The sequence below is a fragment of the Sitophilus oryzae genome, unplaced genomic scaffold, assembly GCF_002938485.1.
Source record: "Sitophilus oryzae breed Bouriz unplaced genomic scaffold, Soryzae_2.0 scaffold_1816_pilon_pilon, whole genome shotgun sequence".
In the NCBI taxonomy this organism is placed as follows: Eukaryota; Metazoa; Arthropoda; class Insecta; order Coleoptera; family Curculionidae; genus Sitophilus; species Sitophilus oryzae.
In genome coordinates this window covers 1,363,071-1,389,630 of record NW_022146520.1, presented here as the reverse complement: position 1 = coordinate 1,389,630, position 26,560 = coordinate 1,363,071, and the positions used below count along the sequence as shown (strand labels likewise).

Here is a 26,560-nt window from a genome sequence, read left to right as displayed (position 1 = left end):
TTAGCTTTTCTTTGTGGAAGGTGTTAAGCTGTGGTTCTTATATTTTAATAATTAACTGTGATTTTGCAAAAAATATTATTAGATTGGTTAGGATTTGGGTTGCTTTGGTTAGTTTTTCTTTGTGGAGGGTGTTAAGCTGTGGTTTTTATATTTTAATAATTAACTGGTGATTTTGTATAAATATTATTCGATTGGTTAGCATTTTAGACACTTTTAAATGATTTTTTTTGGTTCAAAAGTGCTCCAACCAAGATTTTTTTTTTCTTTTAAACTGTTCTATAACCATAGAACTTTCTGCCAAAAAAAATTGCTAAATTCGTGGGTACTTATACTTTACATGGCCCGATAATATAATAAGGAACAAATGGAAAATGAAAATCAAGCATTTCCGCAGTAAATTTTTTCTGAGTTTGTAAATGCTTCTAAAAGGCAAAAATATATTTATTATTTATATAACTGATTTCAGCTATTCTAAAGTCTATTAAATTTCCTCAGAAAATGGATACAGTTTATTTCCGCAGGAACATTTTTATTTTCCTCAATTCGTGACAAGGGCGTAGATAAGGGGGGAGTACTGGGGGACAGTATCCCCCCCTGACGCTTGACGAGATACGAGAATTGAAATAGTCATTGACTATGAAAGGATTTTTTTTAATTAAAATCCGATATAAGAACACTTTGTATGCTTTTAATTATGTTGATTTATCGTTTATAATATGTTCGACCTAATTAAAAGCACACAAAGTGTTCTTATTGGCCAGGACAGATTAGTGGGGTTAACTCTAATCAATATCCATAAAGATATTGAAATAAATGTTGATGCTGTTATTGATAGGTTTTCCAAACAGCGTACTAGAAAACTTGATTTTGTTTTGTAGTTTTATTTATAGCTTATAGTTTTTATAGTTTTTTTTTTGATAGTTTAGAGTTTTTTATAGTTTATAGAAAATTAACTAATAAACGTCGTTGTTTCATTTTTGTTTATGTTATTTACAAATCTATATTTTAATTTTTGTGTTATGTTTTTATATCTTTTTGAAGACAAAAAAATCGCCGTCGTTTTAATTCGACAAAAAAATTCCGACGGTGATTTTTTTTGCGACTTAATCATAGTACCACCCCCATAGCATACACCTATCTACGCCCCTGATTCGTGAAGGCTTCTAAAAGGCAAAAATAACTGATTTCAGCTATTCTAAAGTCTAATAAATATCCTTAGAAAATGCAAACAGCTTATTTCCGCAGGAAAATTTTTGTGTTTATATGTTCAGAAAAATATTAAAAATAAAACGCAAAATCTATTTTTTTATAGCAGATTTCACTTATTCTAAAGTACGAAATTTGGAAATTACGCAATTCCGCAGGAAAATTTGTGTTTTCCGTGGTTCACAGTAGCTTTTTAAAGACAATTTTTTTTCTAATAACTGACTTCAGCTAAACGAAAGTTCACCCGAAAATACCGTTACATTTGTCAATTTATATGAAAAATATGGGTGTGTATGGAACACTCAGATTCTAGAATATAAAATTGGAGAAAGAAGTAATGCAATTCAAAATATTCTACGTGATATGATCGATTTAGGTGTAAAATGACAGAAGAAGATGCAAATAAGCGAATAAAAGCTGTAAGAACCACGTATATGGTTCTAAAAAACAATTAAGATTTGTATCATGACATTTGTCATGACCATTGTAATGTGTAAATCTATACTAATATACAGGGTGTTTCAAAACAAATGCGAAAAACTTCAGGGGGTGATTCCTTGTTCAAAATAAAGGGTAGTTTGCTTTATAAACGTTGGGTCAAAAGTCAACTATTAGGGAGATATCGCGGTACAAAGATGGCGGAAAAATAATGTTTTTATTTTTTATCTTGAAAACGAAAAGAGATAGACTAATGAAATTTTACGGAAGCATTACTGTTATGAAAACACACTTTTTGGTAATTTTTTCACTTTTTTAAAATGAGTGGAAGGGGTTTAAATAAACTACCCCTATCATTCCTGTTAATGAAATTTAAAGAAAAATCTTATCAAACACATGCAAAAAAAATTAATTTTGATAGTTTAGTTTATTTAGAAACTTTTTTATCTCTTACGTTTTTTTGATAAAACTCACCGATTTTAAATTAAAAAATAAAATGTAAAGCATTACATGTCAGGACAAAAAACATTTTTAGATAAAGAATCTAGTGGGCAGCTGTAATTTTTTTAGGAAAAAATCTAGTCGGCCGCTGTCACTTTTTAGGATGTTTCTAATATTGTTTTATTTGACATTACCCTACTGCAATACGTTATTATCTAGATTATTATTATTATCATTATTATCACTAGATTCTTAATCTAAAATAAATCTGTAAAAATAAAATCTGTATACAGGGTGTTTCGAAAAATTGATTAATCACGATCCTGCTTAAAGCGCTTGACGTAAAAAGCTGATTTTGGAAAACAGATTGACTTTAGGGTGTAGAGGTTCAATAAGAAGGGATTTTTCGAAACTCGAATTCTAAGGGGGTGAAACTATCCCTCAAATATTAAAATATTTTTTATTTAAAAACCGGTGAGTTTTTCGGAAAAAACACGTATATTCTCTTAAACACGTATATTTTATTTTGTTGTTTTACATATTTTAAGATTTTTTATAAATTTATATAGGGTGTTTCATAAAATATGACCATTGAGTAATCACGATTCTGCTTAAACTGCTTGACGTTTAAAGCTGATTTTTGGCAAACGGATTGACTGTGGGGTGTAGAGGTTCGATAAGGAGGGGTTTCTCGAATTTCAAATTCCGAGAGGGTGAAAACGCCCCTCAAATATTACAATATTTGTTATTTAAAAAACGGTTAGTTTTTCGGAAAAACGCTTGGACAAGCATAATTTATTTGATTTTTTATATATTTTGAATTTCTTAAAAAATCATACAGGGTGTTCCAAAAAGTTAGGTAATTTCTTAACCACGATTCTGCTTAAACTGCTTGACGTAAAAGGCTTAATTTTGGTAAACGGATTTTTCGAAAGTCAAATTCCAACGAGATGAAACTACCCCTCAAATATTACCAATTGTTATAAGTTATATAATAATATCGCCATATTGTTTTTCTCATGCTGACATAAATGTGAGAAAATTTTATCCAGTTTGTTTGTTAATGAAAATTTTTGCTTTGCTTTATCATCACCATTACAAATGATTAATTCGACGCGAACGAAGTCGCTGGTACACGCTAGTAACAATATAATCTTAGTAAAAATAAATATAAGTATTTGAAAATCTCAATTTTCAAAAAATAACAACAAATATTATTTATACATATTGATACTTTGTACCACAGAAGGCTGTGCTTTGTACTTTAAAAATATTCAGACATATAAACATATTTATCATAGTCCCAATGTATTAAATTGTATTAATTTAACACTATAGTTGTAATAAATGACTCATGCTATTTTTAGAATACACACCTACAACGGAATATTATTTCAATTACCTATAATATATTATACAACAAATTGCAAACAATGACTAATAAAATGATTTTATAAATGTAGAGAAAATCAGATTTAGCACTTAAGTACTTTCTAAAAACAAAAATATATATTTTATAGTACAAAATTGTGATAAAAAAGCAGCAGAAAAAAAAGTAAATACCTAAAACAAGAAATACATTTCAATCATTGCAAAGAAAATACACACTTCCAGCAGTTCTTTATAAAATTTCGTCATGTAAGTAACACTCACTGCGTCATAGAGGTAACATTTAAAACATATTATATACGTTTAATAAGTCAAAATTTGGCACAATGTTAGATCTTGATGACGTGAACGCCTGTAAAGTACGCGTTTGCTTCCAATCAACAATAAAAAAGTGAAAATTGCATATCAATTCATCCAATGGAAAAAAAATATTATACAAAAATAAACTTTTTGGCGAAAACATTCAGTTGTTATTAAAATATTCAAAACTTTAATAAGTCAGTTAGATATGTATAGTCCGTCCAAGAAGATATACCACAATGACAGTTGCCTGTTGTTCTTATTCAAAATTCAAAAGTATTTTTTTTTCTGTCAATTTCCGATGCTGTCTGACGAATTTGCCTCTTCTCGTGCTGTATGTAGAGACTTTGTATAATTTTTTTTTCAAAAAATTTTATCATCAACTATGCTTTGTCTGATACATAAAATTTTTATGAGAAATTACATTAGAATTTTTTTGACTGTCAAGGTCAAAGCTATCTTGATCATATGGTAGGTACCTAGGTGTAGGTACTTCTGGAATTCATAAGTGGGTAGTTGGTTAATTAAGTACATACATACTGTAAGTATATTGATTTTTTCACAATTGTAATTTGAATTTTTAATGATAAAATAATTATAATTTCAAAAGTTAGAATTACTTGTTTTAAAAATTAAATATTCTTAAAAATATGAAAAATTACTCAATTTTTTTAAAAATGTGTGCATAAATTTACATGCAAATACAAGTGCAAATATAAACAATGTTTTTTTTTATTCTAATTATTATGCAAAGAGCTTTTGCAGATAAGGATCGAGACAAGGACTTACAAATTGATATATTTGTAAAAATAGATCTATTGTACATCTATGTATATATGAATTATATAAAAATTCCTTTTGCAAATGAAAGTTACAACTACAAACACAAATCCTAATTTCATACTACTTTTACCTTGATATTTGATAACAAATAGAACATATTGATAACTTCATTTGATAAATAAAAAGCTAATACCCATATTATGATTGCAAGATCAATTCCATAAAAGTAGTTGTTAAGAAAAAACATATTAAAAATATTGGACCTATTGCACAAAGTATTTTATTCTTTGTAATATCTGCTCCCGTATCTGCTACTGATGCAGAATCTTAAACTCTTTTGAGTGCATTCCATATAACAGAAAATAAGCTAACTTTCAAAAATAAGTTTGTTCTAAAAATAAATCAAAATACAAATGCCATTAGCTTTCTCAACCTAATTATTGTTATACCTTAATAATGTACCTAAGATGTAAAACTTTTTAATGTCTTAATATACAAACTTTTCCTGAAATCATATTAATTGTAATAATATATTGGTTTGGAACTATAAATAGATTGCTAAACTTAGAAGTGGCAGAGAATATTGAATGGTATACTTCAGTAACTACGTATACAGTTTTTTGGCAGTAGTCAGTTGCAGTCAGCGAATACATACGAGTGTATGCATTCTATACTTTCAGAGTTGAAACAATTAATAAAGCAAAAAAGATATTAATAACAACTATGCTTTTACTTATTTGTTATTGTAAATCTATTTTAATAAGTTTCTATCACTGACTCATGACAATTGCTATGAATAATAACACAAGGTACTTTCTTTTACATTTTGTCCAGTCCAGTTTTCTTTACATTTGTACAGACTGAAATATAATGTTTATACATGATTATAAATCAATATTTCATTATTAATGATATTACAATATAATTGGTAAACAATTTAGAAACTGTTGCAATTAATATCTTTGAATTGATAGACAGCTGATTGCTACAATAATTAAATTTGAAAAATAAACTTACGGATCGTTTAATAATGGAGAGATCTTCAAAATATTGTCCAAAAATTTGTTATCACAGCACCATATCGCCGGTTTTTGGGGCTGGGCATTCACATTCAAAATCCTGAACAAAATACATAAAATAACAGCTATAGCAGCCAATAAAGCGGTCGACATCGCCCCGAAAGCGTTTCACAGTGTCACAAATCTTGGCAGCGATCAATGTTTTTAATTACTACTACACAAAATTAATAACGCACCACTTTTTTAATTCAATTTGTGAGGAAAAATAAGTCGGAATACCTTACAAACTGATTTAAAAAAACATTTTGTGCTTTGACAGATGTTATTATTGACATTTTACTAGCAGCGTTGCCGGTTCGTCGCAGCGATGAAGAACAGTAATAAAGAAGTTTGAAAATTGGTGCGGTATTTTGTTTCTTCTAAACATTTTCTGGTAACTTGATCAATTTGCAAAATACTTATTAATATTTGAGAGACAAAATTAAGCGACCTTAAAAGTTAGTTGTATTCAATGACTAAAGAATCCAAGGACAAATAACACCCGACAGCAAATTGTGACGCTGGCATCAAACAGTGCCGTGGCACATATTTTTCTTAACCTAGCTGTTTGAAGCAATATTTATATTTTTTGATAATTGTTTTGACTACGCCTATGGTGTATCATCCTAACTAATTACGAAAAAAACGTACTAAAATGTTAACAAAAGATACAAAACTAGTATCGACGTATAGCACATATCAAGTACATATAGATGTTAATTGAAATTGAAGAATAATTATCGAATTCAATAAGAAAACGCTAAAAAGTTGGAGTGGACTGTTTATTTACCTATGAAACGTAACTCCTGGCTCTTTCTTGTCGCTATGGCTTTTACACTTGAAAGCTACACAATTCACCATTGTAACAAAGTTTATACAAAGTTCACTACACACAACAAACTATTAAAAATCGCTAAAATTGTCGCTGGTGACTGGATGATGACTCACTGTTTGGCATCAAACGAATGGCGTCTAACGTCACAAATTCTACTACAGCCCGTACAGGGGCGTTACATGTCCTTATATTCTTTAGTCATTGGTTGTATTCAATTATTGTATTATCAGGTAACATTTGTTGTAAGTTTAGGGGTTTCTTTATAACTATGGCAACGTCGAATTGGGAAAGGCGTGCATCTATCGGCTGTTTTCGTGTGGCGTGATTTTGGAAGATCGGCGATTCTCGGAGTCTCAAGGACGCTAATTGCAGTTCAAAAATTCCATAACAATAAAGTTTTTCTTTTCATTTCTAAAAATAGACATTTAATATTCGCTCTTAATTTTAAGAAAAATCAGGTTTTTAGAACAAATTATTTGTATATGCAGTAGAATTTTAAACTTATAACTTATTGAACTGTTTTAAAATGCATTTTGCAAAAGTACCTATATCAAAAGTTCAAATATAAAATACCTATATTACCTGAATCTTACCACACTTTAAGTTGTGTTGTATTTTTTTATGCGATACAAATGTACCTAAACTAAAATAGTATTTAGTAAATAGTAAAAACAAGTAAATACTGAATTAAGTGTGTGTTCTGGACTTGTTCTTGACATTATGGCGAAGTAATTTTTAAAAATAATATTTTCAAATAGCTATATAACTATCTATAATAAATAGAAAAAAGCAAATTAAATAAGTAATTAAATCTTAAATTTGACAGACGTTTGAATCTATTTACTTTTAACACCTTCTATCTTGTCATGTCCATCAAGGAAGAAGTCGCAGAATTAGTGAAAAATGGAACTATTTTAATTTTTAACTTTTCTAGCGCCTTCGCCATTAGGTCAATAAAAACATTTCTTATTAATAATATTTATTTTTCAACTGATAGCTAAGGCCCTTAAGGCGTTGGATGTGGGGAATTTATAAAGTTACAAACGTTCTGTAAAGGCGACCTGTGAAGTTATGCTACATATACAGGGTGTCCCCGGCTGAGCGTGCATTAAAAGAGAACTATAATATCTAGATCGGAGATGATTTTTATCACATCATTGTTTCACAATGAGATCTATCGATTAAAAATATTTTCAATATGGCGGCACTTCCGGAAATACTGGAAGTTGACAGCAACTTTCTAATTTTAAATGAGTAGCACCATTTTTTATTACATATTTAAATTCTCTATCAAATTTTATGAATTTTCTTGTCAAACACACTCTATCTAACATTAACCGTTTTTGAGAAAAAAAAAATATTTAAAATTTTTGGTGCAAAAAATTGCCTGTCAAAATAAAGTTGTTTAGACTTTGAGAGACTTTGTATAGATCTATTATTTTAAAATTTGTATAGCCTAAACGTCAAATTTAGTGATTACCACAGCCACTGTGACATAAAGAGAAGACATGTGGCTATCTATTTCAACAATTAAATTGTTTGTCATATAATATTGACCGTAGCTGTCATGAAATTGATAGATTAATAAGTTATCATAAATCATTTTTTTTTCAAATGGAAACCCACTTTTTTACTTTACTAGTGAAAATGTTTTTTAATTCCTTACTTTTTGATTATATATCGTCCCATTGCTGCCAAAAGTCACCAACTAACATTTATCCGAACAACCAAATTCAATCACTAACTATGTTTTGAAGCGGAGAATCGATTGCAAAAGTCACTAACTACGATTTCTGGCTATTTATGTTTTATTTTAATACCGAACTATAACATCATTATGAAATACACGCATTTTTCTCGGAAGTAATAAAAAGTAAGTTAGTGACTTTTGGCAGTAATGGGACGATATGTTCCTATACCTAGAATAAATCATTTATAAGTCATTTAAGATTTAGTTTTAAAGCGTATATATATTTTTCTAGTTTTTAACCAGTAGCCTATGACGTTAAACGTCAAACGACGTAAAACTATATCTGGTTATGTCATATTGCCATTAGATATATATCACTATAGATATCTTTTTATAAATACACTTTATAAAGGTTTAGCAGCAGTATTTATAATAAACAAAATTCATATAATTAGTTTTTTGACAGAAGGCAATAAAATGTCTGACTGGAAGCTAGATAAAATCAAGAAATGTTTTTCCTTTAAAACTAAATCTTAAATAACTTAAAAACCATTTATTTTTTGTATAGGAACATGTAATAATTAAAAAGTAACGAATTGAAAAACTTTTTCACTAGTGAAATAAAAAAATGGGTTTCCATTTGAAAAAAAAAAATGATTTATAATAATTTTTTAGTCTCCCAATTCCATGACAGCTACGGGCAATATTTTGTAATTTTCAAACAATTTAATTTTTGAAATAGAGAGCCACATGTCTTCTCTTTATGTCACAGTGGCTGTGGTAATCACTAAATTTGACGTTTAGGCTATACAATTTTTTTTTCACAGGCAGTTTTTTTCACCCGAAAATTTAAATATTTTTTTTCTCAAAAAACGGTTAATGTTAGGTATAGACGCTTGATATCAAAATTCATAAAATTTTACAGAGAATTTAAGTATGTATTAAAAAATGGAGGTACTTATTTAAAATAAGAAAGTTGCTATCAATAATTGAAAATATTTTTAATCGATATAGATCTCATTGTGATACAAAGATGTGCAAAAAATCTCCAATCTAGATCTTATAGTTCCCTAAAAACTTTTAATGCACGCTCAGCCTGGGACACTCTGTATACGGTGCGGTAAAAAATATATAATCAGGTTATTTGAATTATGTATTCCTTATTCATTTAGATAACAATGTAAGACAAACTTATAATGCATTTATTGAAATTATTATTCTATACTGCTCTGATAATCACTGTACTATACATTATTCAATCCCATTTTTAGATAATTGTATTATAATAAAACAAGAATATCAGCTTTGTGTTATCATACCACAAAATTTGGTTGCTAAATGGTCCAAGATACTGTTTGTCATGTCCCAAATAGTTATGCACAATATTTAAACACATATTTCTTACAAATATCAGTATATTTATTATAAGCAGATATAGCGCCAATAATGGCAACAATTCTATAGATTTATTAGAACAAAATATGTCTTAAAGGTCATAACAATTATTATTTAATATGTTAGAAATAAATATATACCTCATGTGACATGTAGCACAAACTTTAATCTGTGCATGTAGTGATGTAGTTAGACCTACCTTAGTTATATATCCTTACCTATCAAGAATATAAACTGGGATATAATATAAATGAAAATAATTTTATCTTAATCCAGCGCATTCACCAATATGTCAATAAAAACTTCTAACTAACTAACTAAATTTTTTTATTTTATATTGCTATGGTCAATAGTGTGTATACAGGTGGTTTAGGCTTATACAAAACCACCTGTATAAAGAACTATAGATTTATATGATAATAAACCTTATGCTCAAAAATACGTTTTATGATCAAGTGTGCTTAGACAAATAAAAAAAAATATATTTCCATAAAAAAACTGTTTATGCATTGTCATGATAAAAAAAGCTGTGCTTGATCATAAAACACATTGATTGTATTTTATGTCTTCTAATAAGAAACATATAGAAATGACAAAACAAAATTAAAATATTAAAAAGTTAGGTAGTTACTATAGGTACAACATAATGTAGGAGACTGTATGTCCTATGTACTTAATAGAATATAAAAATCTAGTTGCTTTTTAGCAAACCTAAATCTATCAAGTTCAGATTATCAAAAATGTAAACAACTATTGAATGTAAAAACGTCAACATTTTACTTTTATTATTGGTCGATCGTATACGCATAAAATTAAAAAACAGTAAAAGAAATAAAATGTTTGGGAACAACAAAACTAACAAAAGTAAATTTAAAACTATTATAAAAAAGTCTGGGTATCTACTCCTCACTAAATCTAAGTCTGTAAAAAAATAATTAACAAATTAATCTTATATAAACGGTATATAAAATATACAGACAGTAACATTAAAATACAGTAAACAAATAAATTAATTAAGCAACAAAAACAAATTTAAAAACTAGAAGTCGTTGATATAAAATTTTAGCAGATTTAGTCGAAACAGAACTGAGTTTAATTTTTGTTAGCATGAATAGCTTTGATTATTTCTCTTCCTATAGCTGTAGCCAAAAGTGGAGGTACTGCATTACCTATTTGCCTGTACTTGTCTGAAGTACTGCCTACAAATATAAATTCGTCATGGAACCCTTGTGCTCTTGCATACTCTCTTACACTGATAATTCTGTCTTGATCCGGATGTAAGGCTAAAACATGAATAAATATTCATTCAGATGCAAAAAAACAGCGTTAAATTTAACGTAGGTATTCTATTTTTGTTATTTTCTCTAGCTCGGTCAGAACCAGGTCTAGCTTGGTCAGAACCAGGTCTTCTGAGCATTTTATTTTTTGGCTCATACCACTACATGCATTCCAAACTAGCAAATATAGTTCCCAGTCCTTTTTAAAATGTCACTGCCCCTAAAGTATAGTTCCTAGGCCCATTCTGCCACTTAAAATGTTACTGTATAAGGAATAGTCGCTTTGAAGTATATTAACGAGAGTGACCGGTTAGTGCCTACCTACCATAAAAGTGGAAAATAAACACCCCGATTGCAAGTCGCAAACATTTAATTTAAAGAAGTGGCTGGAACTACCCGAATCTTCGAATAAGACACCATAAAAGACCAAAACTTTATAGAAACTTTTCAAAGTAGGGGTTACTAACAAGTGCTACCATAATGCCCCCATTAGTTTTTTTTATAGTAACAATTTAAGTTACGGGGTAGTCGCGGCCACGACACCTAGTTACTTCTAATTTATAGTAGCATTGAAAGTAGCAAAATGGTTACTGCTACCTTCCTAGGTCAATATAAAGTAGCCGTCGCTCATCCATTGCCACTAAAAAGTCACGGGGGTCAAAAACGGCTACTTTATAGTGACCGTAACTTAATATATCCTAATAAATGAAATTGTCTTAGAACTGCATCATGTGCTGCTCTGTTTTAGTGTTTTCTTTTACTTGCTTTTAAGCTTTATTAAAATTTTGGAAAATCCCTAAGGTGAATAAATAGGAATTTAGATATTCCAGTACTCTCTACCGAAGAATTAAACACAAGGAATCACTGCGAGCCGATGCATCAACATCAGAAACAAAAACTACATCTTTCTATAATCCTACTGATAAACATCATAAATCAGGTAGTGACTGAGACATTTTTGAAGCTGTTTTTGTAGATGAGTGTAGTGTTAGTTCATCTCAAACTGAATCTCAGAGGAGAACTAATTTGAGAACCAACAACAATATAAAACAAGAGCTAAAAGAGTGGGCGTTAAAATACTTTATACCTCATGTAGCTCTGAATAATATAGAAACACTAATAATAGAAAATGCACAATAAGTAAAAAATAACTTCAAAGGACAAGGCGGAACGTTATAGTGGCACCAATGAAGTCGCCACCGCACCGCCGCGATCGGTGTAGCATAACGCTCCAATTAAGTGGCAATTTGGTGGCGCAGGGAACTTTCTTGGAAAAAATCACTTTATGGTTCAAAAGAATCGTTGACCATGTAGTTCCAAAAAAGTTATTGTTTCTATAAAGTCGTCTTTGGATAGCTATGATTGCCACTTTATCAATCCGAAGATTTTAAATTTCCAAACGGGTAGGGTTGGCCTAATATGTTATTGTTCCCGGTACTTTGTGGAAGCATATGGAACTATAAAGTATTTTTTGGATTAAACGGCCATATTTTTTTCATAAACTTTTAGACGAACAGCCAAATGGCTCAAACATTATGCGTTTTTAAGCTAATATACCTAGATTAAAGCTTTTTTCCTTAGTTATTTTGTTATTTCTGACGATGGACTAAATATTTTAAAGTTTAACCCCGGTTTCAAGCAAATTATTATAATTTTTTAATTACAAATATGAGTTTCTATTGCAAATAATATAATAATTTAAAATATTTTGAGAAGCACTCGAAAATTTTGTTACATAAACCCACTATTTTATTCAGTAAAGTTGATTGCGTTCTGGAATTTACCTAAAAAAGGCGTTAAGATCGCACGGTAAATAACAAATAACAAAAAATAATAATGGCTTCCATAATTATTTTCCATCATGATATTTATTTTTATGAAATGTGAAATTGCACGAAGAGGTCGCTGCGAATAAAGTTCAACAGTTTAACGAAAGTTCCACATGTCGGTAGATAACACTTGGCTGCCACGAACCCGCGACTAGGAAGCTTCGTAACGGATAAGTCGCATTCACCAGTAGGCTACTTTGTAGTAACACATCATAGTAACTCTTTTAGTGACAAAAACTACCCAAGGCTACTCAAAATCTTTCCCCATTTTGGTCGCAGTTACTTAGCAGAGCTACGAATATACGGCGTAGCCGCTGATGGTCACCGCCCACTTTGTAGTGGCTTTGATAGTAGCAGTTACGTATCTGCCACTATAAATGCTAGTTGGGATTTCTTTCATGCGTCGGTTGTGCAACGAATATGTCATTTTTGCACTAATTACACAAATAACTATTTTAGATTTTAGTTTCAGTGGCAAAATACTTAAGTTTTTTTTATAAAAGGAACATATATAGTTTGTACCTTTGCCTTGGCTCCTAGAAGGTTCTGGATTTGTCGTTACTGTGCTGAAATACCCATCCCAATCCAATCGGCCATACACATTTCTCCAATGATTGTGTCTGTCAGCCGTATGAGCTATTGACCAAGGTATTATAGTTCGAGATCTTAAATATTTCTTGTGGTTCTTATTGCAGGTTTTTTCACCAACGCATTCACACATACCTCGAGGAGGACTATCCACTTCTTGTGTTTTTGTTCTAAAAAAATTCAGATATTTTTTTCTTTCATTACTTCATTATACAGGATGTCGTTACTAAGTAGTGTAAATATTTTCAGGACTAGTAAACCTCGATAAAAAACGCATACTTTTTCTTTACCGTTTTACAAACAGGTCCAAAATAACTAAGATATTGGATTTTTAAAATTTAAAAAATTTGATTTTTCGCTTATATTTTGAGAATCACTAGATTTTCTTTCTTGTATAATCAACTACCTTTGTTGCCATATAATAATATAATAAAATGTTATGTTCTACTATAAGGGATAGCGGATCTCCAAAAGCGAATAAAAAAGCCAAATAGAAAAGAGTTGAAAAATATATCTTTCAACTTTTTCTTACTCATTTTGTTTATAATAAATTATATATAAGTAATTAAACTAAATTAGGAAAATATTTTTAACCAAAACCACACAATGACACAATTATAAGATGATTTAGTTTTATCTAATTTCCATATGTTCTGGACAAAATGGCGAAGGTAACTTAAATTTAAATTTTAAAATATAAATCCAAATATGTACCTGGTACAGATTTCCGAAAATTATTCACTTACTTTTAGTTTTATTAATTCTTGAGTACATAATATAATAATATAGGAGGCCCAATCTGTATGTAGTATATAAATCATGACTGTTTTATTAAGAATAAAAATATCGTTTAATAAATTCCTGACGGTCAAGTCTTGTTTATTTGATATTATTGTATTTTATACTTGCTTTTATTTACTTGCATCATACTATTTACATTAAACAAGCTATTGCGGTTTAATGCTAGTAATAATTGACAATACATTTTTAGACACTGTTTATAAGGTAATATTAGTTTTATTCATGTATTATATACAAGGTGAGTCTTCAATAAGTGTAAATATTTTAGGGGTGGTGTATTTCGATCCCAGAAACAAGATTTTCGCGAAAATTTTGAAAATCTGGGATTTTGAAAAGTAAAAATTTTTTAGGAAGTTTTTACTTAAAAAACATAATTGCTCGATAATATGGCAACATAAGTAGTAGATTAAATTTACAATTTAGAAGAAAAAATCCGGTGGTTCTCAAAATTTAAGGAAATTTTTATTTTTTTTGGAAATTTTCAAAGTAAAAAAACTCGGTTATTTTGGACTTATTTGAAAAACGATAAAGAGAAAATATATTTCATTTATCGAGATCTGCCTGCCCTGAAAACATTTGCATTTATTTAAGACTCACCCTGTATATGCATGCTTTTATTATTGCATCACAATATTTAGTAAATAAAAAAAAAACTTCAGTGCCATATTCGGTCTTAAAAACTTAAATATGCCTAGAAAAATAAAGCATTAAATTTTTAGTTCATTTTCGCAAAATCGTAAATATTTCGAAAACGAAAGTTATAGGGTTATATGTATTGTAAACCTTGATCAATTTATATTTATTTTAATTAATTGTAGAAACTAAAAATTTAACAATATACAGAGTGTTCCATATAAAAAAAACTTTGATATTTTTTGTTTGCTTGGGACAGCTTGTATCTTTTTATAATAATTTTGAATTAAGCTTTCTTTAGAACAGTGAAAATAGTAGAATAAATTAGTGGTTTCAATTATACTTTATATTTCAAACTTCATTCCGAAACATCGCAATTAGTGGAATAAATTAGTGGTAGCAATTAGCATAGAAGTTTGTTCCTCTAATTTCAATGTAAGCATTCAGAACGTTAAAATTAGAGGTAGGAATTTTCAGTTATTGGAAAAAGTTAATAAACCTTTAACTTTTTCACTAATTATACTTCAAAATTTGCTAGGAATGTCAGTTTGGCCTTTGATTATCATCCGTAAAGAGAAAATGTGGTTAGAAACTAAAGTATTGTTTTATAAGCAAAATATTAGGCTTTCTCTATGGATACAACTGATTACCGCAAGCTGTTGCTAAGATATTCTATTAATTTTAATTGAAATTTTTAGACATTGTGAATTTGAGAACCTCGCAATTAGTGGAATAAATTAGCGATTTCAATTAGCGTAGAAGTTTGTTCCTTTAACCTTCATAAACCCGAGCGGGGTACAGCTGTACCCCAGATATGAATTATTGGGGATATTTTCTAAACTATTTTTTTTACATAATTTAGAGAAGCTATGTTTCTTAAATATATATCTAAATTAGTATACAAAATGTTGAATAAATTGCTTTTTATTGTACATAATTATAGAGAGTTGTATTGCTTGGGGTCCAGCTGCACCCCGCTCGGTATGTATTGACAGGTATAAATTTTGTCTACGTTAAAAACCAATCGGGGTACAAATAAACCCCAAATTGTTGAAATGACGCGCAATAGGCAAAGTAGGAAAGAAACCAGAGAAAGGACAAGGACAAAGGGTAGTGATGAAACTGGTAAACCATTTATCTTCAGGATATGGAATAACTATTGATAATTTTTTTGCCAGTATTGAGTTAGCTAATAAGCTTTTAGATAAAAACCTTACCTTGTGTGGTACACTGCGTAAAAATAAACCTTATATTCCAAAAGAACTACTCCCATGCAGCAAGATATAAAAAGGACTTTTCAAGCGGTTTTTCGGTTTGCTTTTATGGAAAATAAAACCTTAGTTTCCTACGTACCAAACAAAAATGCGGCAGTTATTCCTTTATCTACAGAACATAACGATGACAAAATAAGTGGAGAAACAACTGATTACAAACCAGACATAACCTTACATTACAATAAAACAACGGGTGCAGTGGACACAACAGATAAATTAGCAAAGGAATTCACAACACAAAGAAAAACTAATCGATGGCCGATGGCAATATTTTTTCATCTGCTGAACATTGGTGGCATCAACGCCTATAAACTTTGGATGTTGAAAAATCCAGATTGGAAAAAAAATCGCTTGGATAGGAGAAGAATGTTTTTGTTGGAGTTTGGGGCCAAGAATTAATTAGAAAAAAAAAACATAATTTGTAGATACCAAAATGACTAGTCGTTACATTCCAATATAAAATAATCCATGTTAACCATTCTGCCAGAATTAAACGTAAGGGACGAACAACCTGTTCCCGTTATTGGCAGAAAGCAGCGTTTCTTAAGGACGGTCCACACTTGCTATATAACACTGCTATATAGCAAAGTTATATAACATGTTACATATTTTTTAGTTATATTTAGCAAATTTCGATGCTATATAACTTGCTAGATGTTATCCATTTGTAGTCGGTAAAGATCAAAAGATGTTGTGCAACATTGCTATTGTAACATGAAACAACGCGTCCACACTTGCTAAATTTCTAGTTTAGCCGCTCATATTTTCAGGGACGTGTGCGACAGAATCTTAGTGTGGTGAGCTGATATTGGTTTGTTTATTTACTGGTCAATAATACCATATGATCGAAAAAAAAACTGCGTCCCGTCGGCCTCCCGTCCAATTGGCTTGGACATGACGATCGATGACATTCCCCATATAATTTTCCATATAAAATGACAGCGATTTTCATTTCATAGTGTGTATTTGGAAACAGAAAAAGTTGAGAAATAATGCGTAATCTAATAGGCCAGTTCCAGCGGGAACAAAAGAAATGCAAATTAGGAACTGCATGATTTAGATGAAGTGGATAATTCAAAATGGTTTGCTTTTGCTTTTACAGTACGTCTGTCCGTTCTGTAGCTACGGGGTATCCGTGAGAGGGGAAACGATATTCTCTCGATGTTTTTCGTAAAAAATAAACGACGCATCCCATCAATAAAAATTCGACAAATTTGCAAGTAGCCAATAAAATGAGTGGGCGGAGCGATTTGCGGTGACGCACTCGTCAAATCGACGTATAGAATATATTGCTGTTTATTTAAATGTTTTTTGTCTGCATTCCTTTCATTGACGCAGATCCAGCAGACGAGACGTACTGTAAATTATTAATGTTTTTAAAAGACAGAAACACACCACGAGAAACAGCCGAGGCAAGTATTGAAAAGATAAGCTAATTGAGTTCAACTGTATCTAGATCTTGCTGGTAGGCTATGGCGGACTAAAACCGCTTTTTTTCTCGACTTTCTTTCCCTTAGTTCAAAAATAATTACGCACGCCGCTGCTGCGAGCTGAACCTCTTTCTCGCCAAAACGATTCATGACTACGAAAACTATAATGTGGACGGCTCCCGGTTTTTTAACATGTTACATGTAGCTTGTTAAATAGCAATGTTATATAACATGTTACTAAATGTGGACCCTCCTTTATGCAGCAGAAGTAAAGACAGAAAATTTCGAAAGTTTTGTATTCGGTGCAATCAGTTCATGTGTGCAGAACATTCAAAAAATACAACAGTTTGTTTTTATTATTTCTAATCATTTCATTTACTTTTTTTTTCAAAATGTACCTATTAACTCATTAATTAACACTGACAACTTTTTTGTGCAAAAATATATTTTTTTAAAAGCAGAATGTGTTTTATTTTTATTATAACATAAAAAAAATGACAATAAGCCAAAAAAATGTTGGGGTACATTTGGACCCCACTCGGTATTTAATGTAAGTTTTGACCTTCATAAACTCTTTACGGAGTTTATGAAGGTTAATCCAGAACGTCGAAATTGGTGGTAGACATTTTCAATTAATAGAAACAGTTATCGAACTTTTAACTTTTCCACTAATTATACTTCAAAATTTGCTAGAAATGTCATTTTGGTCTTTGATTATCATCCGTCAAGAGAAATTGTGGTAAGAAATCCAAAGTTGATTGTTTTATAAACTAAATATTAGGCTTTCTCTATGGATACAATTGACTAAGACAAGCTGTAGCTAGGATATTCGATCTACTATTTTTATTCAATTTTTTTTAAATATTGTGAATGATCGTAATCTAAAAAGTATATAGTGTAATTGAAACCACTAATTTATTCCACTAATTACGAGGTTCTGAATGAAGCTTTACTAACTGAAAATTACTATCGCTAATTTTGACGTTTTGAATGCTTACATTGTAATTACAACAACAAACTTCTGCGATAATTGAAATTGCTAATTTATTCCACCAATTTCGAGGTCCTGAATGAAGATTTGTATCTGTTCTGTGAATGAACCTTTATATCTCTAGTAGTCCTTCAACGACCTCATCACTCACAGTTTCTTAAAATTTGATCACCTGGCTGCAGTACATCGCATCGATTAGCATAAATAACCTTGTAGATACAATATTTATCATGGTTTCTTCCAATTAAAGGTTGTTTCTCTCTATAACTTCCATATCAGCTCCCTACCGTTTCCCTTCCGTTTACATAAAATATTATATCATGTAAATGAATAGAACAATGCACACTATACGTTCCGTTTCCCTTCCGTTCCATATCCTTTCCTTCCATACATGTTTTTGGCGGACGGACTGAAACGTATCGGAAACAGCGTTGTCAACTTCTTACATGTGTACCAGCTCTGTTAAAATTTTGCTGATATTTATTCATTCTTTCACCTCTTAATTAAATCTATTAGCTTTTTCAAAAGATACAAATTTTTAAAATAAAACTTTCGTAATGATATAAATTGTACTATAAAAAGTATGGAACTGATACTGATACGGAACGGAAGCTTACGTATAGCGTCAATACAATAATGGAATGAATATGGTATAGAAACTTAAGGTATAGTAAGAATCAATCTTTAAACTCACCTGTAGGCATAATCTAGTATCTCCGTCCTTGTTCCATCCCCTAGCTTTATTGCAATGTTCGGCAAATCCGTCCAATCGCCGTATTCGGGTATCAATTGAATCCTTTTCCTTACGAGGGCAGACACTGGGTTACATTCGTGATCCCTCAGGGCATCGTCCCTGCCGCAATATTCCCTCAGTTGCTTCGCGTAGTGGGATTGATTGGAAGAATTGTAAGGCATGTGAGCTGCCATTGTTTCGTATGTAACGGGCGGTAGATCGCTAATTGCGTCTTTAACGGTAACCGTTCTGTAGGGTAAGGATCCCAGCATTCCAATGGCACTGTCTCCTATTTAAATATTAATATACAGAGTTGTTCCAGTAGCGTGTCGTGGATAAAAGGGCGGAGGGGGCAAAGATCTTAAGGGGCGCAATGATCAATAAAGGATCAAATAAGTTACAAACTTTTTTTAAATAATAAGACTACCTGAAAGCTTTTTTTTAATTATAAATTTGTTTATTAAAAAAGTTAGTATACAAAACAGTTATTTCAAAGATGCAAACGTCTTGTTTTAACCGATTTAAAAGAATCAATTATTTCGCCTATATTTAGATCCTGGGCTGTGTCTGCTTCAATACTGAAAAGTGATAAATAATTGGTTCTATATTGGTTTAATAATCTTGTCCTCTGGTAATTATTAATTCTTCCTAATCTACTGAAATATCGTTCTGCGCCAGCACTGTTGGTGGCTATGGTGTAAAAAATCCTCAGTAATGCACATAAAGATGGATATGAAGACCCTAGGTTATTGGAAATTAAAAATGATAAATATTCGTCAGGTGCAAGTTTGTTGTCGTCAGCATTAATTTCTTCTAATAAACTGCAAAAATGTTTATATTCCTCAACTAAAGAAGGTTTAACATCCGCTTGGTACAATATCTGTATATCCATAAGACATTTTATTTTTAAATTGTCATCATTGACGTCCAATTCTTGACGTCATTGACGACACAATTTTTAAATTGTCATCATTGACGTCCATATCCAATAATCAATTAAATTTTTGGCATATATTAAGGAAGTCTTCAAACCGATCCTCTAGAGTACCAGTTAAAATGTCTAAAGTACCATAAAACACTGATATCTTGAAATTATCTACAGAATTTTGATGTAGGTAATCATTCTGGATTTCATCATGAATTTTTATTATTCTTCTTTGTCTTTTTGTGGAAAATAATGTTGATGTATTGCATTTATTTGCCAAAATAGTAGCCTGTTTTTTAAAATTTTCAAAATATTTTTCACTTCTTAATGATTTGAGATCTTTAATTACCGCAGTAATCATGTGAGCAGCTGTACAGAAGTTGATATTAACCTTTTGCAAGTGATTGGACAATATATTAATTTTATTCGGCACTTCATTATAATCGATTATATTTCGGTCGGTGATTCCCCGAATTTATTTCCATCGCGACTGCTTTCATTTTCTTCTGTGGCGGCGCCGGCGCAAGGTTATGTCTAGCCATTGTATTTTTATTTATAGACAATGTAGACAATTAGCGGTAGCGTAGTTTCAAACCCATATGAAAACTTTCGTACGTATACGCCTACTTCATTTGAGATTTAAATTATAATTAAATCTAAGTAAACATTAAAAAACAAAAATAAAATGTGAGAAATATATACGTCATTTTTTTATCTTGAAGAGCTAAGGGCACGGTAGGGCACCGTTTATTTTTGCGTTAAATTTAGTTTTTCTATTTTTTTTTCAAAGGGCGCCAGTGGCGCTAAGCCCACAGGGGCGGAGGGGGCGTTCGCCCCCCCTGGCCCCCTATACGACACGCCACTGAGTTGTTCACCACATATGACACGGAGTATTGTAGCTAAACGATTAGATTTTCACAAATTGTAAGTTTTGGGTTCGTTGAAGGACTATTAGAGCTAGAATTTAAAAATATTTTTACAAAATACAAAGTGTCCCAAATAAGTAAAAAACAGTATAATTGTATTTTTTTTAAATGGAACACCCTGTTTATTATTCTATTTTTAGATTTTACGATTGAAATAAAGGTAAAAATTTGATTAAGGTTTATCACGCTTTAAACGGCAATAACTTGTTTGATTTAAAAGGAACATCCTGAACATTTTACGTGAATCAGATGCACAATTTAATTGTCTATCAAATTTTATTATACCATTTTTTACTTATCTCTTCATATCAAGTTTTCGTAGAAAATGCATTTTCTTATAATTTAGACCTCATTTATCACTATACCCATGGAATATTGACATTTTAGATTTTTTTAAAGTAACATATGTACAAAATGTATAGGTGGTAAAAATAATAATATTGCAAGTCCATTTGTTTAGAAAAAGAAAACTATTTAAATCGTTGTAAAAGAGTATACTAATTAAATATACCACCATTATTTCCGCCCAAAAATTAATTATTTACATACTTAATTGTTTTAATTAATAAATTAAAACTCTAAATAAATGTGGATTTGACTCAGAAATCAATATAATAATAAGTTATGACAATAAACGTCTCCGTTGTTATAAATAAGCATTCGTCAAAAAATGAAATTAAATTTATAAGGCGTTCCTTCTTACCACACTGTCTAATACACATACAAAATTCAATTTTTTTAGTATTTGGAGCAATTATTATCAACCTAAACAGTCAATTAATGTAGTTTAAATACTAGTATCATATTAGTAATTGGTTCTCTTTAACAAATAATATTTAAACAGTTTTTTTTTATTTTTTAATAAAATTGTTACATCTTTAAAAATAATCTAAAATGTCAATATTCCATGGGTATAGTGATAAATGAGTCCTAAATTATAAGAAAATTCATTTTCTTCGAAAACTTGAAGGGATAGGTAAAAAATGGTAACATACAATTTGATAGACAATTAAATTGGGCATCTGATTCACCTAAAATATACAGGATGTTCCATTTAAATTAAACAAGTTATTGCCGTTTATAGCTAGTAATTATTTAATATCATTTTTTTTGGACACTATGTGTATGAGGTAGTATAATTTATATTATTGTAACACATTACACATCTGATCAATAAATAATCTTCAGTAAATATTTTGTATTAAAAACTTTAAAATCCTCGGAGAAATGAAGCCTTAAATTTTTTACTGCAATTTCACAAAATTGAAAATATTTCAAAAACGGTAAGGTTTAAGTGTGATAAACCTTAATCAAATTTACCTTTATTTCAATCGTAGTATCTAAAAAGAGAATAATATACTATATTTAAAAAAAAATACAATTATAATATTTTTTACTTATTTGGGACACTCTGTATCTTGTAAAAATATTTTTAAATTGTAGCTCTAAAGTCCTTCAACGAACCCAAAACTTACAATTTGTGAAAATCTAATCGTTTAGCTACAATACTCCGTGTCGTATGTGGTGACCAACCCTGTAGAAATTCAGAGATCGCTAGTCGCTAGCCTAATAACTTTAGTTGAAATTTGACGAGTCGAAATTTTTGACATGGGAAGTGTGTGCCATTTTGGAGGAAAGGTTTTTTGCGATTGTTTTTTTCGACAAAAAAGGATGAATAAATTTGTAGAAAATTCTCTCTATTTTTGTGTAATCAGCTCCAATGTTCCCACGATCGCGGCATACCTGTCTATCTACAGTATGTTACGCATAAAGGTGCGTATTCATTATCCGAAAGAACGAACGAACGAACGAATGAAAGTGCGGTATATTTAGACGGGGACCGAACGCATGCGGCCGTTCGTTCGTTCGTTCGCTCGACCATCCGTTTCGAGTCGGTACATCAAAGGCGTTCGCCAACAAATGCCTCCGGTCTTCTCGTGCGGTCCTATCGTGCGGTCCCCGTCCATACCACTAGCGTACGTTCGTTCGTTCGTGCGGATAATGAATACGCCTTATACTTAATACGCCTTATGAATACGCCTTATACGCCGAATAGGACCTTAAGGTGCGTATTCATTATCCGAACGAACGAACGAAAGAAAGTGCGGTATATTTAGACGGGGACCGAACGCATGCGGCCGTTCGTTCGCTCGACCATCCGTTTCGAGTCGGTACATCAAAGGCGTTCGCCAACAAATGCCTCCGGTCTTCTCGTGCGGTCCCCGTCCATACCACTAGCGAACATTCGTTGGTTCGTTCGTTCGTTCGTGCGGATAATGAATACGCACCTTTAAAATGGCTCAAAGCAAATTAGTAGGTCAGGGTAGAATATACAGGGTGGTCCGAATTGTATTCAATTGTGTGAATTGGCAGCATATTCTGTTGATAAAAATAAGTAAAAAAGTTCGTATACAGGATGTTTCAAAAAACATGTGCCATCTCTAGTGGGGAGGTTCCTCACGTAAAAATAAGATTTATTTTTCATATCAACATAGGTCCGATTCCGCTTTGTTTCGTAGCTACAGGGTGTTAAAGTCTTATTTTTTTTCGATTTATTATAATTTTGTATTAACCTCAGAATCCAGTTTGCCTGCCTTTTCTCTCTATATCGTTATTTCTTTAATATATCACAAATTTTAAAGTGTTTGACTGAGATCTCTAATACCAAACTAGAACAAAGATTTCAATAATTGTTACCTTTAAATTTGAAACATCCAATACAGTAAACAGTGTGAAATATACGTACCTATATCATATTTTAAGTTGTCCACCCTAATGGATTCGACGTTTTTAACAAAACGTCCAAAACAGTGCGTGGGATCGGGCAACCTGGGTAACTTTAACCCAGGTGCGGCACCGACTACGAAAAATCTTCTTCTCGTCTGGGGCAAACCGTAGTTGCCCGCTTGCAGCACGCCGAAGGAGAGTTGGTAGCCGATGGCCAGTAGACATTTGAGGGTCAGTTTCAAATACAGGGCGCTGTTGAAACTGACAAAGTTGCGCACGTTTTCGAAAATGAAGTATTTCGGTCTGGAAAAAAATTGGAAAGTCATTTAATACTTAATTGGCATTCTAGGCAATCTATGTTTTTATTTATGACAACTACCTAATAACCTAATTTTAACATCAACTTGACAATCCTGAAAAATGTTATTGTTAACCAAAGAGTAAATTAATTTCTGAATTCGCTAACGCCAACTTATTTTTCATTAAAAAAATTACCAATTTTCGTAACTAGGTCGGCCATATTGAGGAACTTTTAAAAGAATTGTATTATATCTTAAAATAAGAAAAAGGAAAATTTTAAATTCGGCGAGACACTTAAAATGAATCTGGAATATTTCATTTTTAAATGCACTGTACCTATATCGAAAACGGTAAGTGCAAAGTATATTAAACTATATTTTTTTAAAATTAGCTAAAACATGTCTACCGGAAGATGCTAAAATATGGGATATAATTTCTACTAAAAAAATCAAGATGGTGTCATATCTGTCAAAATTGACGTTTTAAAAAATGTTGAGGTGGAAAATCGGCATCCTCGAAAAAAATTACATTAAAAAATCTTTCTATTAAATAGGAAACAGGAAAATTGTAAATTGAGTGAGATACTTAAAATGATATTGTACGACGTGCCGTAGATTTTGGTTAAAAAAATATATATACAGGGTGAGTTTTAAATAAGTGCAAATATTTTCTGGACTGGTAGATGTCGATAAAAGAAACATATTTTCTCTTTAAAAATAAAAAAAAAAATTTTTTTGCTTAAATTTTGAGAACCACTGGATCTTTTCTGGTTTTCTTATGTTGTCATATTATCAAGAAATTATGTTTTTAACTAAAACCGAGCCTAAAACATTCCAATTTTTTTTCCCAAGAAATCCAAATTTTCAGAATTTTTTTTCGCCAAAAAAAAACTCGTAATCGTGTTTCTGGACCCCCTAAAAATATTTGCACTTATTTAAAACTTATCCTGTATAATATAGATTACGCGTAGTAAACCAAGGTAATCAATTAGGAAATTAACTTGAAATTAAGTAATTCTATATTTTTCCTGCATTTTCAGTTTTATATACTACTTCTCTAAAATAATAAGCACACGTCAATTTGAGTTAGTGGTTTCAGTAGCGTATCTATAGTATTTTTCTTTTATTTTTTATTACAACTTAGCTTTTCTTATTAGAAATATTTTTTTTACAACTTTAATTTACAACTCAAATTAATAACTTTTATTGACAACGTAAAACAAAACCAACAAATTATTCAGTCTACCCTACATTATATTTTAATACGTTTTAAATAAAATTCGAACGGCATTAATAAAAAAATTTAAAGTCAGCCAGATTAACGCAGCACTGTTTACAAAAAATAAATAATTTTATTTTTTTTGTAGATTTTCTTATAGTGGCGAAATACCACCATAGAAATTTTTTTAAATAAACACAATAATATTTTTTCCATTTTTTTTGTAACTTTTTGGCATCTAATTATAATTCAATACCAATTTTTATGATGCACTTTTAATTATTTACTTGCCTGTAGTAATCTATAAATCCCAGATACGTATTGATTTGCGAATTGTTCTCTTTGGAGCCCTCATTTTTTTGGAATCGATTGATGAGAGAGTAACCTTGGCACGGAGGCCCCCCTACTATAATGTCGACCTCACCCTTCTCGGGCATGTTAATATCTCTCTGTTTACCCTCGAGCAATAACGACAGGACGCTGTTACAGTCTTGTTCCAAGATTATAGCCGCTGGATTGTTTGATTTGAAGGATTTCGCTGCCACTGAGTTGATCTCGATCTGAAATTAATTGCTAAGTTATAAGACGGGAGTATATACCCCAGTCAAATTAGTAAAAAAAGGCCCATCGGTGGAAAAAATTCCCACAGTTTTGAAAATTGTTTAAAACGATTCCTCTAGACTTGAGCTAATATGTGTCAAAAGTCCCCGAAGATAGACGATGAGCTCGAGGTGTGGGGAGGAGTTAAATGTCAATTTTTTTCACTTTTTTGCTTATATCTCGGTAACTATGATAGCTATCGAAAAACGCTCTATATATAAAAATAAAGCTGACAAAATTTTCTATAAAAATGATTCTATACATTTTTGTTTCCAGACTTTTCGTTAAGAACATGCCCTTCATAAATTTGGATAATAAATCAAATGGCATATTCCAAATCCGTACAAACACATTTCTTTTTATTGTACGTTTTCCGTTCAAATAGCGTTGAAGAGGTACGATATAATGATTTTTAAGTATCAAAATATAACTTTTAGTGTATACTGCGATTTTATAAATTTTAGACGTGATGCACTCACATAAATCACTCCTTGATTGCCCAAGTTATTTGTTAACATGGATAATGTTTTCTGTTCATTTATTTTGTTTTATATTTTTGTGGAATTAAAAGAACCAAAACCAACATTATGTACATAATATATATATTATGTATTTCTATCTTTAATATTAAAGAAACAAAATAAATAATAATACATTTATAAAATAATAGTGAATTATTATGTTTCTGAATTAATTTTTGTGTCGGAAATAAGAAACACCTTCATAAAATTCTTCAATTCACAAGTAAAATTAAAGCACCTTATCTTTAATAA

The 26,560-nt window shown here is 30.7% G+C and overlaps 2 protein-coding genes across 2 annotated transcripts in view; both read right to left on the bottom strand.

The window, feature by feature from the left end:
* The window catches only part of LOC115883132 (abhydrolase domain-containing protein 2-like), a gene marked incomplete at its 3' end in the record, with an annotated part of 34,039 nt that extends 28,143 nt beyond the window's left edge, over positions 1-5,896 (bottom strand). Inside the window, 1 exon segment of the mRNA XM_030901443.1 lies at positions 5,575-5,896. Within this exon segment, the coding sequence (XP_030757303.1) occupies positions 5,575-5,729 (155 nt within the window).
* A 4,526-nt stretch (positions 5,897-10,422) lies between these two features.
* The window catches only part of LOC115883131 (DNA (cytosine-5)-methyltransferase 1-like), a 49,540-nt gene continuing 33,402 nt past the window's right edge, over positions 10,423-26,560 (bottom strand). The window contains exons 9-13 of the mRNA XM_030901441.1: positions 25,479-25,747; positions 23,689-23,972; positions 19,053-19,380; positions 13,164-13,399; positions 10,423-10,818 (exon numbers count right to left, since the gene is read on the bottom strand). Of these exons, the coding sequence (XP_030757301.1) occupies positions 10,628-10,818; positions 13,164-13,399; positions 19,053-19,380; positions 23,689-23,972; positions 25,479-25,747 (1,308 nt within the window). The 3' untranslated portion in view covers positions 10,423-10,627. The remainder of the gene's footprint in view (positions 10,819-13,163; positions 13,400-19,052; positions 19,381-23,688; positions 23,973-25,478; positions 25,748-26,560) is intronic.